Source organism: Lepus europaeus, chromosome 10, assembly GCF_033115175.1.
Source record: "Lepus europaeus isolate LE1 chromosome 10, mLepTim1.pri, whole genome shotgun sequence".
Taxonomy (NCBI): domain Eukaryota; kingdom Metazoa; phylum Chordata; class Mammalia; order Lagomorpha; family Leporidae; genus Lepus; species Lepus europaeus.
The window spans coordinates 76,776,143-76,793,281 of NC_084836.1; the positions used below are offsets into that span (position 1 = coordinate 76,776,143).

At 53.4% G+C, this 17,139-nt stretch overlaps 1 protein-coding gene across 1 annotated transcript in view; it reads right to left on the reverse strand.

Annotated features, from left to right (window-relative positions):
- Positions 1-3,388: 3,388 nt before the first annotated feature.
- SYNDIG1 (synapse differentiation inducing 1) overlaps positions 3,389-17,139 on the reverse strand; it is a 105,517-nt gene continuing 91,766 nt past the window's right edge. Inside the window, exon 3 of the mRNA XM_062202240.1 lies at positions 3,389-3,547. Within this exon, the coding sequence (XP_062058224.1) occupies positions 3,389-3,547 (159 nt within the window). The remainder of the gene's footprint in view (positions 3,548-17,139) is intronic.

A 17,139-nucleotide genomic window follows, 5' to 3' on the forward strand; every position in this document is an offset into this window, starting at 1 on the left:
CCAACCCAGCTCTTTGCTATAACCTGGGAAAGCAGTAGAAGATGGCCCAAGTGCTTGGGTCCCTGCACAGCGTGGGAGACCTGGAAGCTCCTGGCTTCTGGCATTGGATCAGCTCAACTCCAGCCTTTGGGGCCATCTGAGGAGCAGATTGACAGATAGAAAACCTTTCTCCCTGTCTCTGCCTCATTCTATCTGTAGCTATACCTCTCAAATAAATAAATAAAATCTAGAAAAAAAAATTCAGGTCTTACAATAGAACAGCCATGCCCTCAGCCATGGAGGCACCTGCTCAGATGGGCACAGCTGGTGAACTCAGGGCTGCTGAGTAAAGCAGGGACAGTGGGGAGACATGAGGCTGGTGGGGGCCAGGATACCCTGTGCACCTGTGGGGTGTGGGAGGGAGACACCTGAACAAGTCTCGGTTGAGATGTCGTTCTCCATGGACGTCACCTCGGGCTCCCCATCCTCTCCCCTGAATGGCTCCCACCTCCTGCTGGCCAAGACAGGTTATAAAATGAAAACCCGAGTCTCTGGCACGTCCCTAAGAGACCCACTGAGGACACCATCTAGGCCAAAACATCATTTACTGTTTCTTGCTTTGTAAAGGAGAGAGAGAACCCTTAATGTGGAACGGGAAGTCATGGGCAATGAGGACCGAGAGCTGTGTGTTCGTTTTGCCCATTTCCTAGGCTCAGACAGGACTTAGGCACAGTGACTTCTGGGCTCTGGGTCTCTCTGTGTGTCAGGTGCATGATTTTAGGGGAGGATTTGGGGTTCAGTGAGCTTGGTGCAGAATCTAAGGCTTGGCCCTGGGTGGTGCTGTTGTAGCTCTCTGCCACCTGGCATGCCAAGTGTGTGCATGCAACCTCTGTGCTCTCGCTATGTCTGGTGCTCACAGGGTGCTGGGCGGGCTTCCTTCTCTGGTTTTCCATTCTCTCCAGTCCCCTGCTACAGTCCCTTGAAGGACTGCATGAGATAGCTCGTGCCGAGTGCCCAGGGCTGGGTGGGTACACGGATGATAATGACATAGGTCTGAGGAGGCACAGATACCCCCAACATGCTAAAGAAGCTGGAGTCACTGAAAGAGCCAGGGTGGATGACATGCACCTCCCCTCCTGCCCAGGCCACGCCCTGTCTACCCATCTACCTGAGCTGCTGGGCCTCGATGCTTATACTCACTGTTACTACGTACACCGATAGTCTCAGCACCTGGCCCTCAAGAAAGGTTTGGCAGCACTCAAACAATCGAGTGAGGGCTGATCCCTTCAAAATCGAGGCTGCTACCTCAGGTAAGACAGAGACTGGCTAAGATGAGCGGTTGTTTCAGCAGGAGGCAAAGTCACCTGCACACAGGGCAGGGCTTGGGGTGACTGACGGAGCTGGCGGGGGGTAGGGCGGCTACTTCTTCACCAGATCCAAAGATTGGCCATGCTGGCCACCCCTCGAGTCACAATGGATTGTTCCAGGACAGATTCCAGTGGGTGAGCAAACACTGAGAGCCTGGGTGGACAGAGGGGAAGATGTGGACCCACCACGGACACGGCCTGCCTCGGACGCCAACAGCAATCCCAGCTGCCCAGCTGCTGCACACGAGTCGGGCACTGCACCCTATAGCTTGGGCATTCTCCAGTCTTCCTGCTGTGACCTTGGGCCTCATCAGTGATCCCCACCCACCACCGGCTGAGGTTGAGGATCAGAGAGGGTGCAGACATTTGTGTAAGGTCACACAGCCTAGCTGCATTCAAATCCCGGTGGGTCTGACCCCAAACTCATGCTCTCTGTTCTCTTACAGGGATGCTGGCTCCTCTTGAATATTCTTCTTAGGTTAGGACCTTAGAGTTAAGGTTTTGGCTGATCTGTTAGAGACAAAAGGGAGGTGGATCATCTTGGGTTTGAGCCACTCATAATTTTCAGAACTACCTCAGTGTTCAAGGTCAAGGGGCAATCAACCTTGTGTTCCTTGTTCCAGGGCTGCGGTTCTCAACCTGGGCTGCACATTAGCATTGCCAGGCTGCACTGCTGGCCAATCGGGACCGTGTTTCTGGGCTGGGACTCAGGTGTCAGGAAGGGGTTCAGTGCCGTGGGTGGAACCACAGTCCTAGGGAGAGGGTCTAGGACCTCCTAGGTGCACTCTTGGGAGCACTGGGGTGATGACAGTGGTTATTAGCAAGGTGGAGATTTAAAGCAGCAGCCCGGGCCATGGTGATCTTGTTGGGGGAGGCCCCCACTACCTCTGCACCCCGGGTGGCTCTGCAGTTACTCTTCAGCCAGTGGAAAGGCTCAGTGCAACCCAACCATCGCTAGCCATCAGAAAGAAAAGGTCTTAAGCAAACGAGCTAAAAGATCATTTTTTGTTAAATAAGGAACACTCGTAAAACAGCAGTGAAATGGTATTAAAATGTCCGTGGTTACTTATTTCTCAGCATTCGTCAGGTGACTTAAGCAGCGTGAAGCAAGAGTTGCGCTTTAAAAAAATGACAAGAAAATAGCTATTCATTTAGTGGACAGAGTACAGCTCGACTCGACTCCAGGATCGCTGGCGTGACGGCCAGGGGAGCATCTGGGAGGCCAGTGTTTGACAACGATACGCCTTGGGCCTTCCCAACTCCTTTGCCTCCGGGTCTCCGAGCAAAGGTGGGGCTCCTGTTCTCCAGGAGTCTGGCTCGGCCTGGCTAGGCGGGTGGGGTTGGGGGAGGCGGGGAGCGTCCCAAGGTTGTATATTGCTGCTGCGGGTAGCTGCTGAGTTAGGATACCTTCTGAAGGAGGCTGCATTCCCAGGCTGGGGCAGCACAGCGGGAGTGCAAAGGGCCTGAGGCAGATCCCATGCACGTTATTCTATTCTGGCTTTGCATTCTCCAGTCTGGACCACCCACAGGCAGTGCTTGCTTCTTCGTCTTCCCTCTGGCCCCGTTTCCTTGTGGCATGGAAGGTGCATGGATGGGGCGGGGGCCACACAGAGGAGGCTAGCACGCCGCCGACAGCACAGCAACACGGCCCCCGGCCCTCTGCCTATTGCACCGTATTCCATAAAAAATAAACACTTTTATTTTAAACTGTTTGTATATTGCTAATGCAGTGGTGTTTCAGGCACTGGCAGGCCGCTGAGAGCTGCGTTGTCATCCATCCCCCAGAATCTATCCAGGGACAGCCTCACGGGTTGGGATCTTTGGAGCTTCCCTTGGGAAGGATTCGCAGTGCCCGTCTGCCTGGTGCTCTACACAGTGCTGTGACAATGAACTTCGAGGGTAGAAACAAAAGAAATCCATGGGTAGAAAATTCCAGGGCCCCGTCCGGTCATGGGCAATCCTCTGTCTGCAGGTGCATCTCCCCTCTGCAGCAGCCACAGGGACCTGGCCCAAGTCCTTCCCCTGTCGTGCCTGCAGGGAGCTCAGAGGTGGTTGCTCTTGGAGAGGTAGGCAATGAGGGCGACGGCCACACCCACGTAGATGCCAGTGCCGATGGTGATGGACAGCACGGCCAGGAACAGTGCCCGGCGGGAGCTGGTGCTGGCCTGGTGGAAGTCGCCCTTGGCCACGGCTTTGTTTGTCTGCGGAGTTGGAGAAGAACAAGGAAGTCAAGGTCAGCAGTGAGTGCGTGGCCCCCACGCCAACCTAAACCCACTCCAGAAAGACAGAAGCCACCCGAACAGAGAAGGCTGAGGTGGAGGACACGGCTCTCGCCCCCTGCGTGGACCAGGGGAGGGCCTCTGACCGGCTGTTCCTGCATGGAAGGCAGGCAAAAGCGTCTCAGGCCCCATGGTTCCAGGGAAGGAACTCACTGGCCTGCAACCTGTGCTTTCTTTTCCATTTGAGTTAGGTTTGTTTTTCTAAAGTGTGCTTACCTGATTGAACCCCTACAACCTCTGAGAGGCAGGGGGTGACAATCCTCATGTCCAGTGGAAGGCCATGGCCAGAAAACCGTGTTCTCACCAGCCTCCATTCCCCAGCTTTGGGACACTACTCTGTTGCACGGGCATATTGCTGGCATATTGCTCACTCAAACCAGAAAGCACCAGGGACCTTGCAAGGGGCCACAGAGGGTCAGGCTCAGAGACGTCTCAGCAAATATATTTGCCTCTTGCATAGCCTTCTTGGCTGCTACTGAATGGGATTAGAATCTGGAGACGTGTTGAGAAGGGACTGCCATCTGCCGCATGCCTCCTTCTCTCTCACCCCTAACTTCTGGGTCTGGAAGTCTAAGGATTTTCCTTTTCTTTCTCTCCCAGTTTTGTTCGTCTTAGACCTGAGCTTGCAAGCTCACCGTAGATAATACTGCAACGAAGCAGAGCTAAGAGGGTGCAGGAAAGGACCCCTAAGACCACAGTGATTAATTAATTACATTGTCAATTAGCTCAGCTAATACCGCTGCACGGGGGATTTCTTCCAGAGATGTTTTCTCTGCTCAGCTGGAGGCTGCAGGAGGAAAGGCGCAGTTCTGTTGTCACGTGGGCTCCCTAGTGGCTGGGTGAGGACCCTCAGGCAATGCTGGGAATGCAATGGCTGGAGAGTGGCCAGGTGAGTCACCCTCCATCCTCTGCCCCTACATGGGGCTGATCCTCAGGGCACATCCCCCATGTCAGTTTTCCATCACCATTACAAACACCTGACACAACCACTTGGAAAGAAAGGCGGTTTACTCCGGCTTACAGATTAGGAGGTTCACAGTCCAAGATCAACAGGTCCCCTTGATTCTGCCTCGAGGTTGATGATAGCAAGGGAGTGGGTCTCAGGGGAAGAAGCACGTGTGAGTCACAAGGCAGAGAGGCCGGCGGGGGCCTGACTCAGGCTGTTGTGTCTACTCCTACTGTGGGACCCACCTTCCACGGGCACATCCCCAGTGAACTGAGAACCTCCCACCAGGCCAACCTCTAGACACCACTCGGTTACGATCCTACCCTTGCAGCTCCATCAAGGTAAGACTCTGGTGTTTAACTTTAAACAGCTGCAGGGGTTCCGGAGCCAACCCTCGTCAAAGCCTACCATACCCAACTTCCCTGGGGTATTTAGGAGGAAGGTAGTGCTCCTGGGCTCTCTCTTAACCAGAGCTCTGGCCTGCCTCTGCAAGTTCTGAGCACACACGGCACCAACAGTGGTCAGGTCCGAGGCAGATGGGTCTGCTCAGGAGTCACATCCACTTGCCTCTCTTCCTAGTGCATACTGAGGGGACTTGATCTGCATTTTACTGTTGGCTTCTAGGGCAATGGTTCCAACAAGAGACCCCAGAAATGGGCTGTGTTAGAGAGATGTGTCAGAAACGGCCCACACATAAGCCTCAACAAGTGGGCTGCATCCACGCTTCAGGCAAGCAGAGTCCCCGAGGCCCAAGACCCCACGAGGTAGAACTGTCACTCACACTGTGAGGCACTGACACCGTGGTCTAACACAGGTGATTCCCTGACGCTGACTCTCTGCTTCCGGAAATGGCTCACTGGTCCCTCCAACAGGTGCAGACAGGAAATAATGTGCACACCCCAACTCTGGGCTGCAACTCCGGGCTGTTTGATGAGTTGTGTGTGTGTGTTTGTATGTGTGTGTGTGTTGTACACAAGAGTAGGGTTGTTGACCTGGATCCATAGCTCCATGCACCCCTGATGCAGAAGGCAAGGCTGTGTGTGTGTGTGTGTTTCAATGAGAAGATGGACCGGCCATGCTCACTGGATTCTCAAAGCAGCCAACTTCTTAGCTGCCCATTGCATGAGGGAAGGGGAGGGGAAGGAGGAGAGGAGGTACAAAGGAGCAGAGCCAGCCAGCACTCCTTAAGGCCAGGAGACATGTCAGGTGTTTCCTGATTGTCGTTTGCTCATCCTCATCAGGGATCCAGACTTGTGTGCACCCTGGTCTACACAGAAACACTTAAGTGAATGCTCCACAAACACAGCGAGAAGCCTGATCCAGGCTCGGGGGTGTGGTCAGCACCATGTACACCTGCTGAGAATGGGCCACCTGCTGTAGTTTCCCTGAAGGCCCAGCGGGTGTCCAGCAGCCCAGGACAGCTCCACTCACTTGGGCTGTGTGGTCTGGGCCTCCTGCTCACTTCATCAACCGTGGTTGAAAAATATCAGCCCCTAACCCCATGGCTGAGACAAGGGTAGTCCAGTCTTGGAGGGGCAGGGATTTGGCAGTGCTGATGGGAACAGTTCTGATGAAGGGTCTGGGCTGAGGTGACCCCCCAGTGGCCCCAGGCCAGCATGTGAGGGCAACAGAGTTCCCTAGCATCCATATCCGTCTGCACTTCCACAGGGTCCCTCTAGGAGAGAGGTGGCTCCTACAGCCTGCACCAAGGCTCCAGGGCACACAGGGCACACACTCATGTATGCCTGCAGTGCTCTGTAGACAGCCTCTTCCACATGACCCTGTTTACCTGCAAAGATGCCCAGGCATCCCGAGATCTGCTTCTAGGAGGCCCAAACCCCCAGGCTGCCCTCCAGGCAATCACAGCAGGGACCCTCGGGAAAACCCCACCCAGACATATGACCCTGTGGGCTGGCACCCAAGAGTGAGGGCATACATGTACCAACCACAGCAGGTGCAGACGGAGATGTCCCTTCCAGGCTCCTCTTGTCAAAGTAGCCAAATCAGAGCCGGCCCAAGGGCATGATCAAGTTGGGTTAAGGGGCTTTGGTTTAGAGGCAATGCCTCCCTTGGGTCAACCACAAGCAGTTCTCTCTCACAACAGGTGCCTCCTGGCTCAGCCACCTGCTGACTGCATACTTGTGAGGGCCACCATGCTGCCTAAGTGGAAGTGACTGCGTGTGGCACAGAACAACAGCACCTGGCTACGCCAGGCTGCACAGAGCCCTTTCCATTGACGTCACAAAAGCCACTGCCTGCATCCCCTCTGGGCTGAGCGTTGCCTTCCATACCCTTTCGTTTAAGAAGTCATACTTAAGCTGTTTTTGTAGACAGAAAGTGCAGGAGGTTGCCTGAGTCCTAAGCAGCACCGGGGGTGGGGGTGGGGGTGGGGAAGCTCTGCTCTGCACCTCGTGCATCAGAATTGGGCTGATGATAGGTGCTGGGGTGTGCATGGGGGTGGTGAGGATGCAACTTCCGCACAGAGGGTGTGAGCTTTTCAGCTCACAGGTAACAGTCCCTGGGAGTTGGGGGGAGAGCCTGGAGATACCAGGGTATGAAGACTGCTGTGGAATGCAGGAGGTGGCCTGGGGCTGGGTCAGACACAGCTGGGCACTCTGTGAGGCGCTGAGCCCATGCCCTGGGGCTCTGCACAGAGAAACGTGACACGCATATTCGGGTTCTGGAGTTAAGGAGCTGCCTCCACTGCCCAGCTTGCGTAGGAAACCCAATTTGTAAATGGAAGGGCAAGAAAAATCTCCTGAGTGATGTAGCTGCCGATGGTGACTCGCTCTTTGCCCCTTGACTAAAGTCCTGTGCAACCTGGGAGAACCAATCCCACCCACGGGAGACACAGCCCAGACAAACGTGCTGTGGCTAAAAGTGCAACCTCCAGGACTGCATGTCCCCATCGCCACACTCACCAACCAGCCCAGTAGGATGCTTCCTGATACACTCCTAAGGATCATCTTTCTCTTATTTTTTGTGATGAGCAGTGACTGGGAACCAATGTCAAAGGCACCTTCTTTGGGGGGTGGGGCTCTTTGTAAGGCTCCCACTGTGTTTGCTCCCCAACAATTCTCTCTGCAGGGGGTGCTAGGACAGTGCATGGATGACCACTGCTCTCTGGCCAGCAGCTTCAGGGTCACAGCCAAGAAAGAAAGGAGACATTGGTGTAGCTTCAGGTCCAGGGAGGTGATCTTAGGTCCTAGGTAACAGAGACCAAGCGAGAAACAAGTGCATGGAAAGGCAGGGCCCATCCGGAGCAAACGGAGGTCAAGTAGGCAGCAGGGGCATGGGTGGGTCTGTAAAGAAGCCCTTCAGTGTCCAGCTGAGACAGAGAGAATTTTCTTCTCAGCCCCAGAGAGCGCCACCCGCAAAGACATCTCTGTCCCTCATCTGCTCCTGCCCATCATGCTCATCCCAAAGTGGGAGACACTGTGGCCAGCAAGCTGAGAGGAGGAGGAGGAGGAGGAGGAGGATGAGGAGCAGGGGAGAGAGGCAAGACCACACTCCTTCTTCTTGGGGAATGGCTGCTGCCCATGTGCATGCAATCTGCACAAGAGAACAGTGCTACACGACACCCTCCAGGAAGGAAGAGACGGTAGGAGGTACTGGCAAGAGTGTGCAGCACCCCAAACTCCAGGTGGGAGTGCACGTTCCTACCACCCCTTGCCCGTGTTTCCTCTCCATTATGCACCAGCAAATGCACCCCTGGTGCACACCCAGCAGCAAGTATTCCCATGCTCACCAATGGCGTCTACAAGATTGTCCGTAGCAATGAATATAGCGCACAGCTCCCAAGCTGGGAACCAGCCAGGTTCCAGCAACAATAAGGAGAGTGATGATTTCTGAGCCTGGTAACTGAATATATCTCAGAAACATATGTTGAACCAAAGAAGCTGGGCATAATTTCTATAAAGTAAACAATGAGCCAGCATCATCTGTGCTGTTGGTATAGAGTCAGGTTAGTGGATAGCTTGGGGGAGGAAGAAAGCAGAGTCTAAAAATATCTACTCTCGTGGAGCCAGTGCTGTGGCATAGAGGGAAAAGCCATAGTCTGTGTCCCCGATATCCCATATGGGGCACCAGTTTGAGTTCCGGCTGCTCGACTTCCAATCCAACTCCTTGCTAATGTGCTTGGGAAAGCAGTGGAAGGTGGGTCAAGCCCTTGGGCCCCTGTCACCGACACTGGAGACCTGGAAGAAACTCCTGGCTCTTGGCTTCAGATAGGCCCAGCTCCGGCTGTTGTGGACGTTTAGGAGGTGAACCAGTGGATGGGAGACCTCTCTCTCTCTCTCTCTCTCTCTCTCTCTGTAACTCTGCCTTTCAAATAAAATAAACAAATCTAAAAAAAAAAAAAAAAAACCATACTCTTGTACTCCAAGATAAGTTCAGAAGTAATGAACAGATAAGAACTATCCACAGAGAATACAGAAATTCATTTTATGAAATGTGTACAATCTTGGTATCAATACCAGAGAAGGGGGCAGGTGTGGCCTAACATTTAGGGTACAGGTGAAGGGGTCCTGCCCCACATCAGGGCACTGTGTTCAACACCTGGCTCTGGCTCCTGACTCCAGCTTCCCAATAATGCAGACCACGGGAGGCAGTGGTGGTGGCTCAAGTGGTTGGGTCCCTGCCATACAAGTGGGATCCCCGGATCTTAGCTGCTGGCCTCGGTCCTTGGCCATTGTGGGCCCACATTTTGGGGAGTGAGCCAGTGGATGCTTGTCTATCTCTCTGTCTCTCTCTGTGTCTCTTGGATAAATGAGAGAGAGAGAGAGAGAGAGGAGAAATGGAAGAGATAAGGAAATGAGATGCCAATTTCACTTGTAAACCCAGATACTGATGTGATTTGTCACAGGAAGGGCCAGACCAGCTTCCATCTCCAGACTGCTCCTGCTTCCCTCCCGCTTCCTTTGCTCCAGTTGTATCTTCAGGGTCTCTTGCTCATTCGTTGCTATTTTAACCCCTATTTATACCGGTGGCCAGAGGACATCTTCTCAGGGACTTTACCACCTCCCTCCCTGGCATCCTGCAGGTCTGCATCCCAGTGCTCACTCCACCGCGGTGTTGATACGTGGGCCTCTCTGCCAGGGCGTTGGGTGCCTCATCCAGGCAGGAGCTGCGTGGTTCATGTCTGTGACCTGTCCCACAGGGGGCTCTGGCTCAGGAATAAGTGACAGAGGCCAGTGCTGCAGCTGTCGCTCATTTCTGCCGCATCATCCTCAGGGGCGATGCACTCTGGTCAGAAACAGCGAGCCCTCGGTGCTGTCCCTCACAGTCTGTAAGCTGGCAACGGGGACGTAAATCAGGTGCACCGGGAATGGAAATGATGCCTCTCCAAGGGAAGTGCCGGCACCCAGAAAGACATGGCTGTCCAAGCTGGGACACACAGCGGTGCTTGGCAGGACTGGGCAGAGAGAGAGAGAGGGAGAGAGAGAGAAAGAGAGAGAGAGAGAGAGAGATGGATGGAATCTCCCATTTGCTGGTTCACTCTCCATATGGCTGCAATGGTCAGAAACCAGGAGCTTCATCTGGGTCTCCCACATGCGGGTCGGGGCCCAAATGCTTGGGCCATCTTTTGCTGCTTTTCCCAGGCAGGGACCTGGATCAGAAGTGGAGCAGCCAGGAAGGAACTGGCACCCATAGGGGATGCTGGTGTTGCAGGGAGCAGCTTTATCCACTATGCCAGCCTCCTCACTCAATCATTCTTAAGTTTTGATTAATTCAAATGTATGCAGCCAGAGTGGCTGGCAGCCAGAAGGGTGGACAGACAGATCTGGGAGAAAACACAGCACAGGGAGAAGAATACAAGTGTTGGGAGGAACCAAAAGCAGGTGGAAATGCCTAAAACAGGAGTTCAAGGTATTTGCTAGGCAGCGCACCATGGGGGCAGCATTCCTGCACCCCCAGGGATGTGGGCCACACACACATGTGCCTTGTGGGAACTTGTTTTATTCTCAGCTAGTCAAAGAGAGAACATGTCCTGGCATCACTTCAGTGCCAGCGTGCAGATAGTGAGATGGCTGTGATCAAGGATGCTGGGGTGACTCGGAGAAGGGAAGCTTCTCGAAATCCACAGGCAGCTTGTAGGGCTTTGCCCCTCCCAGGGCATGGCCTGAGCTTAGCTGTGTCTCAGGTCTGCAGCTCACACTTGGAATCTGTTCTCAGTGACCCCGGGCCCTTGTCCTCTGTACCAAGTTCCAGCTGCCTGCCTGGGATAGTCCCAAGTGCTTCACTCTGATCTCTCCCAGGCTGGCCAGGAGCCTTGGGGTCAACATTGCCCTTGACTTTAGATTGGGTTTCTGCCTACATCTTGGTTTCCTTTGGCTGGAAAACACTATTGCTTGAGGTTTTGGAAGAATCATGACTTTCTCCAAGGGATCCACTGGCTGCCCTGTTGGTGTTTTTTAAAGATTTATTTTGTTTATTTGGAAGAGTTACAGAGAGAGGTACACACACACACACACACACAGAGAGAGAGAGAGAGAGAGAGAGAGGTCTTCCATCTGCTGGTTCACTCCCCAAATCGCTGCAACGGCCAGAGCTGAGTTGATCCGAAGCCAGGAGCCAGGAGCTTCTTCCAGGTCTCCCATGTGAGTGCAGGACCTACGCACTTGGGCCATCTTCTACTGTTTTCCAAGGCCATTAACATGGAGCTGGATAGGAAGTGGAGCAGCCAGGGTTCAAACTGGCATCCATAAGGGACACCAGTGCTGGAGGCTGGGGCTCTAACCCACTGTGCCACAGCACCAGCCCCTGATGCCTCCTTTTCTAGGGGTGGGAATGGGTAAGGAGGCATGACTCACATCCCACAGCACCCAGGGACACATTCTCTCTGTTGGTGATGAAGGGCTGGGTCCAGGCACATCCGGGAAGACCTTGGCCATGGACGCCATTGTTGGCCCCCTGAGATTTGGGACACAGGTGCTCCGATGTGGGATGTGACAGGTCTCAGTGCAGTACTTGCTGCCTCCAGAATGGTTTCTCTGGATATTAACGGCACTCCGGTACTTTAGGGCTCATTTTCCCTCTAGCACCCCTATCTACCTGGCTGGATGACATCACTGTGCATGCCCACAAAGGTTATTGACATTGCTTATCACTGTGGAGCCTTTGCCAGGCACTTACAAGGTACTGAGGGCTGTACCTGCCAGGAAGTGGCCTGCACTTAAGATTCAGACTGTGGACAGAGAGTTAATCCCAACCCCACCTCAGGATAGACGGCTACATGGGCAACTGTTTCACTCTCAATCCCCAGAACACAGGGTGCTCTCTTGCAGCTGTTTAACTCCAGGCGTGTTTCTATGACACCCCTCCTCCCATCTTTTTAACAACTCTTCTGTTTTAAGCCACCAAAAATAAATCTTGGCCCCTGTGATGTCCACATTTTGCATCAGAGCACCAGTTCCAGACCTGGCTGCTCTGTTTCCAATCCAGCTCCCTACAAGTACACCTGGGAAAGCAGTGGAAGGTGGCCCAAGTCCTTGTACTCCTTCCACCCACACTGGGGACTTGGGTGGAGTTCCAGGCTCCTGGCTTCAGGCTGGTCTACCTCGGTTGTTGTGTGGCCATGTGGGGGAGTGAAACAAAAGCTGGAAGATCTTGTTCTCACTGTCTCTCGCTATGTGGCTCTGTCACATGTGTGTGTCTCAGATCAGAGGAGCCAAGTGCAATGCTCCTAGGAAAAATGCACAATTCACCAGCATTCCTGCAGCTGGGCGGAGCTTCACAATGTGCACACAGCCAGCCAGGCAGCCAGCACTCAAGTTTCATGCAGAGCTGCCTTGCCGCTGGAGGCCTCCCTGTGTGCCTTCCTCTTCCTCAGCAGTGAGCATCATCTGTCCCTGCCAACAAGAGGCCAGATCTGCTGGGTACACCTTGGGACATCCACCCACAGACCCTGTGGAACACCTGCCACTGGGTGTGACCCCCTTCACTCTGTGAGGTTCCTTCCTCTTTTGTGTTGTTGATCAAATGTTTCTTCTCTCGTGACCCACTGCATGTGTCTACTGCTGTTGGCTGTCCATTCTCCAGAGCAAAAGCATTTGCAGTGTTTCTAGTTTGGGGCCATTATGGACAGGGTTGCTAGAACATTCTGAAACATTCTAGTTTCTTCTTTCCTTCCCTCCCTCCCTCCCTTCCTCCCTTTCTTCCTCCCTTCCTTCCTTTCTCTCTCTCTCTCTCTCTCTCTCTCTCTCTTTCTTTTCTAGGAGCATTCTCTTGGTGCCACAGTTGAAAGTAGGATTGCTGATGACATGCTTTGCATCAGATCAATTTATAAAGTCATTTTATAATCAAAGCAATGCACAGGTGCACACACATATACACATTATAAATGATGTGGCATCAAAGGTTGACAAAATAAAACCCGAGCAGTGATGTCTTGGGTAACACTTCCCTCCTGAGGCTCCTTCCCAAACCCAAATACATGTCTTGAACTTCATTAGTGGATCCTGAATTTACTCCTCGTTTTGGGTGTAATGTTTTATTCGCTAATACTTTTATTTTATAGAGAGAGGGAGAGAGAGAGAGAGAGAGAGAGAAATACTGGTTCACACACCCAAATGCCCACATGGCTGGCTCTCAGCCAATCGGAAGCCAGGAGACAGGAACTATATCCGGGTCTCCCACATGACTGGCAGGGATGTGACTACTTGAGCTGTGGCTATGGCTTCCCAGGGTATGTGTCGGCAGGGGGTTGGAACTGGGAGGGAGTGAAGCTGGGACTCAAAGCTCTGCTGTGGGATGTGAGCGTTGCCAGTGGCGATTCAGCCATCAGCCCAGATGCCTGCCCCCGACTTCTTTCTTAAGAAGTTATTTTTTTTTTTAACTCATCGATTTATGGATCTGTCAGCTATTGACCCTGACCAAGCACAGTGGTGGACGAAGGACCCTCTGTGGTGCAAACCTCCCCACCCCACACCTGTCATCACCTTTCACTTTCCCCAGCCCCTTCGAGTTGACCAAGTGCATTCTGTGCATGGCCGGGCCAAGGGCACTGCTGCGGCTTCTCCTTTTCTTCCACTTTTCTCCTGCCCAGGGACTTCGTCTTTCTTTACCGTATCAGCACAGTTTTTCGCCATAGGCTCCAATCATCCATCCGGGCCATCTTCTTCCCTCTGTGCTCTCCCCACTCTTTGCTGCTTTCCCTTTCACCTTGGGGACTCCTTTTGTGTCCCTTCTGTATCACTCTCCCTTTCCTAGAGCCCAGGCCTTGTCCCAGGAATGCTTCCCTCCATGCCACCTGTCCTGGTCGGGTTGAGGCTTTGCCTGTCTGCCGGTGCCAGTGACCACAGTCCAGCGCTCCTCCTGATGGCGTGTGCCTAGTCTGGCATTCCACATGGGAAATGAGGTTTCCTCAGATTTCTGGAGCCTTAGCCTGTGCTCTTGTTGTTAAATATTCTCAGGTCTGGGGCTGGCACTGTGGCCTAGCGGGTAAAGCTGCCACCTGCAGTGCTGACATCCCATATGGGCGTTGGTTCTAGTCCTGGCTGCTCCACTTCTGATCCAGCTCTCTGCTATGGCCTGGGAAAGCAGCAGAAGATGGCCCAAGACCTTGGGCCCGTGTGCTTGCATGGGAGACCAGGAAGAAGCTCCTGGCTTCAGATTGGCGCACCTCTGGCCATTATGGCCAATTGAGGAATGAACCAGCCAATGGAAGACCTCTCTCTCTCTCTCTCTCTCTCTCTCTCTCTCTCTCTCTCTGTGTGTGTGTGTGTCTGTGTGTGTGTAACTCTGTCAAATAAATAAATAAATCATAGCTCTCCGGTTTTGTTTGAGAAAAATCAATGGATTTCTCAGCTCTGAAAAGATGAAGGGTGTCGATCTTCCGAGAGGCACCTTCCTACTGCCCAGGTTGTTGGGAGTTCCTGGCTCCTGGCTTCAGCTTGGCCCAGCCCTAGTCATTGTGGTCATCTGGAGTGTCAATCAGCATATAGAAGATCTTGCTTTCTCTCTCTCCCTCCCACACCCCTCACGCTACCTTTCAAATAAAAAAAAAAACTTTTTTGAAAAGTGGCGATGTTGAATGTTAGGGGCTGATGTCCTTCTAAGAGGCAGTTGGGACACAGACACACACAGGGGAAGGACAATGAGGACCCAAGGAGGAGGCGCCATCTGCAAGCCTGGGAGAGCAGCTACCGATGAAGTCCACCTGCCCTCCGTCTCCAACTTCAGCCTCCACAGCAGTGAGAAAGACATTTTTCTGGCTTACATCACCCAGGCCCTGGTATTTTGTGATGGCGGCTGGAGCGATCTCACACAGAATGTTCTGCTTCTCCAGGGACAAGCCCACCCCCCTCCTGCTGGGGCTGGGGGTGGAGTGGAAGGGCAGAAAGATACCCGGGGACCTGGTGGTGGGGGCTGGGGTCACTGCTCTTCCTGCTATGGCTGGCAGCCTGCTGTCACAGGGGCTGGGAACATCCGGGCTCCATGTCTTTGGGGTGCACACTCTTGCAGGATGAAGACAGCTCTGCCACTGAGAAGTGGGGATGGAAGACAGGATAAGGGGTGGCTTTCCTGATTAAAAAGCTTAACCGACACGTCTCACTGTTGGCAAGGCAATGCCCTCTTGCCTGGTGTCTGGAGTTCCCGGGGTCTTGCATCTCTGTGGTGGTGACAGAGGGGAAGTGATTCCTGCTGTGGAAGGCTTTTGAGCTCAAGGTTCGCATCGTGGTCACCACTCAAGAATCTTCCGGCATCTTCCAGAACGTGCTGATGCCTTTGTCTCCTGGCACTCCACTGCCATTCTCTTTGATCTCCGTGACTTTGTGCCCATTACTCTCTTATTCCTTTAAATTTTTATTTATTAGAGAGGGAGGGGGAGAGAGAGAGAGAGAGAGAGAGAGAGAGAGAGAGACTTCCATCTGCTGGTTTAATCCTCAAAATGCCTGCAGTAGCTGGGGTTAGGCTAGGAACTCCATCCAGGTCTCCCAGGTGGGTAGCAGGTGCCCCATTACCTGAGTCAGGGTCTGCGTTAGCAAGAAGCTGGAGTCAGAAGCCAGAGGCAGGACTCAAACCCAGGCACTGTGATATGGAATGCAGGCGTCTCAACCAGTAGGCTAAACGCCAGCCCCTCTGTATTCTTGGACTGTAATCCTAATAAGGTTTTCAGGAAGGAGCTCGGATGAGGCAAGTGTTCTCTCTTTCATGCATCACTAGCCTTGGTTTTTAATGTGGCTCCAGCTTAGGCTGGGACCCCATAGTGAGAGACAAGCACGCAGGGGCAAGTGGTGTATTTGGAGGTGATGCCAGCAGTGCCTGGAGAAGGCAGAGAGCTAAGACGTGGTGGCAGAGGAGCAGTGTAGGACAGGCCAACCAGCTGGGCGCTCTAAGTCCATCCCACCTCAGATATCCAGAGAGAGCTCTGAGGCACTCCTCAAGGGTCAGGGGAGCTGGGGTGTTTGCCCCAATCCTCTGGCTGCAAACCCCATGCCTCCATTGCTTGATGGCTACTCCCATGTGGTCACTATTTCCTCACATTTCCCATTCTCCTGCCCTTGCCTGGACACAGAGACATCTTCCAGTCGAGAGTCACAGGTGTGTGTGATAAGAATTTCCAGTGCAAGAACATTCGAGCGAGGCGCTGGCACACCTGCTGGGTGTCCCAATGAGTCACTTTGCAATGCTTCCATGATTTCCTGTATCCTCAATGGCTGGGTGAGAAATCACATCAGGTGTCATGAGATCATCAAAGAAAATGCTGGAGACGGAACTAAGCATGAGCTCTCAAGGACTGGGCCAAGCCCTGGAAAAGATGCAATTGAACAACTCTCCTGAGGTCCCTGGGGGGGAGTCGGGGGTTACCATGGTGTAGGGAGGGGTCAGAGCTGGAAGGAGCCAAGGGGAGATGGCACAGTGAGGGAGCTCACCCAGCTGTGTGAGCCATCCTCAGCCAGGCAGCTGGGAGAAGGTGTGAGTCCTGGGAATTCAAAACAAGAGGTCTGATGGCAGGGGAAGCTGGTTCTGAGCACAGGGTGGGGTCAGGTGTGTCTTTGACATCACCGCTCAGCTAATCAGACCAAGTCGTCACTTCTTTCCCTTCCGTTGATTCTGGGCTTCCCCATCAATCACCTGTTTCTTGTGTGCACCTGCTGATGCTTCATTCCTCAATGGGTGGTGACTCCAGGGGCGTGGTGACCACTCATGATCCAGGGCTGTGGGTAACTCCAAGGGGGCAGGAGTTGGAAGGTTCTCCATTGGATAACTCATCTTCTCTGCTTCAGTGCAGAGAAGCCAGGAGATTCTTCTACTCTACGTGGGTAGGTACTGGGTCACCTCAAGTCCAGCAGGTGGCTGGATTCACTTGCACAGTCTGCACTTGGTGGGGAAAGCTCAGGCTGGTCCTGTCCACTATGGAGGACCCCAGGAGCAGAGGTCTCCATGCAGCAGCTCAGGGTGGGAGTGAGGGTCCCAAGACACCCAGAGACAGAAGCTGCAAGTTTTCCCATGTCTCAGAAGACTCAGTCGTCCCTTGTGCTGTGTCCCATGGTTGCAAGTGAGTCACTGGAGCCAGCTCAGGTGCATTAGGGGAAGACACAGGAAGAGAGAGACCAAGGGACAC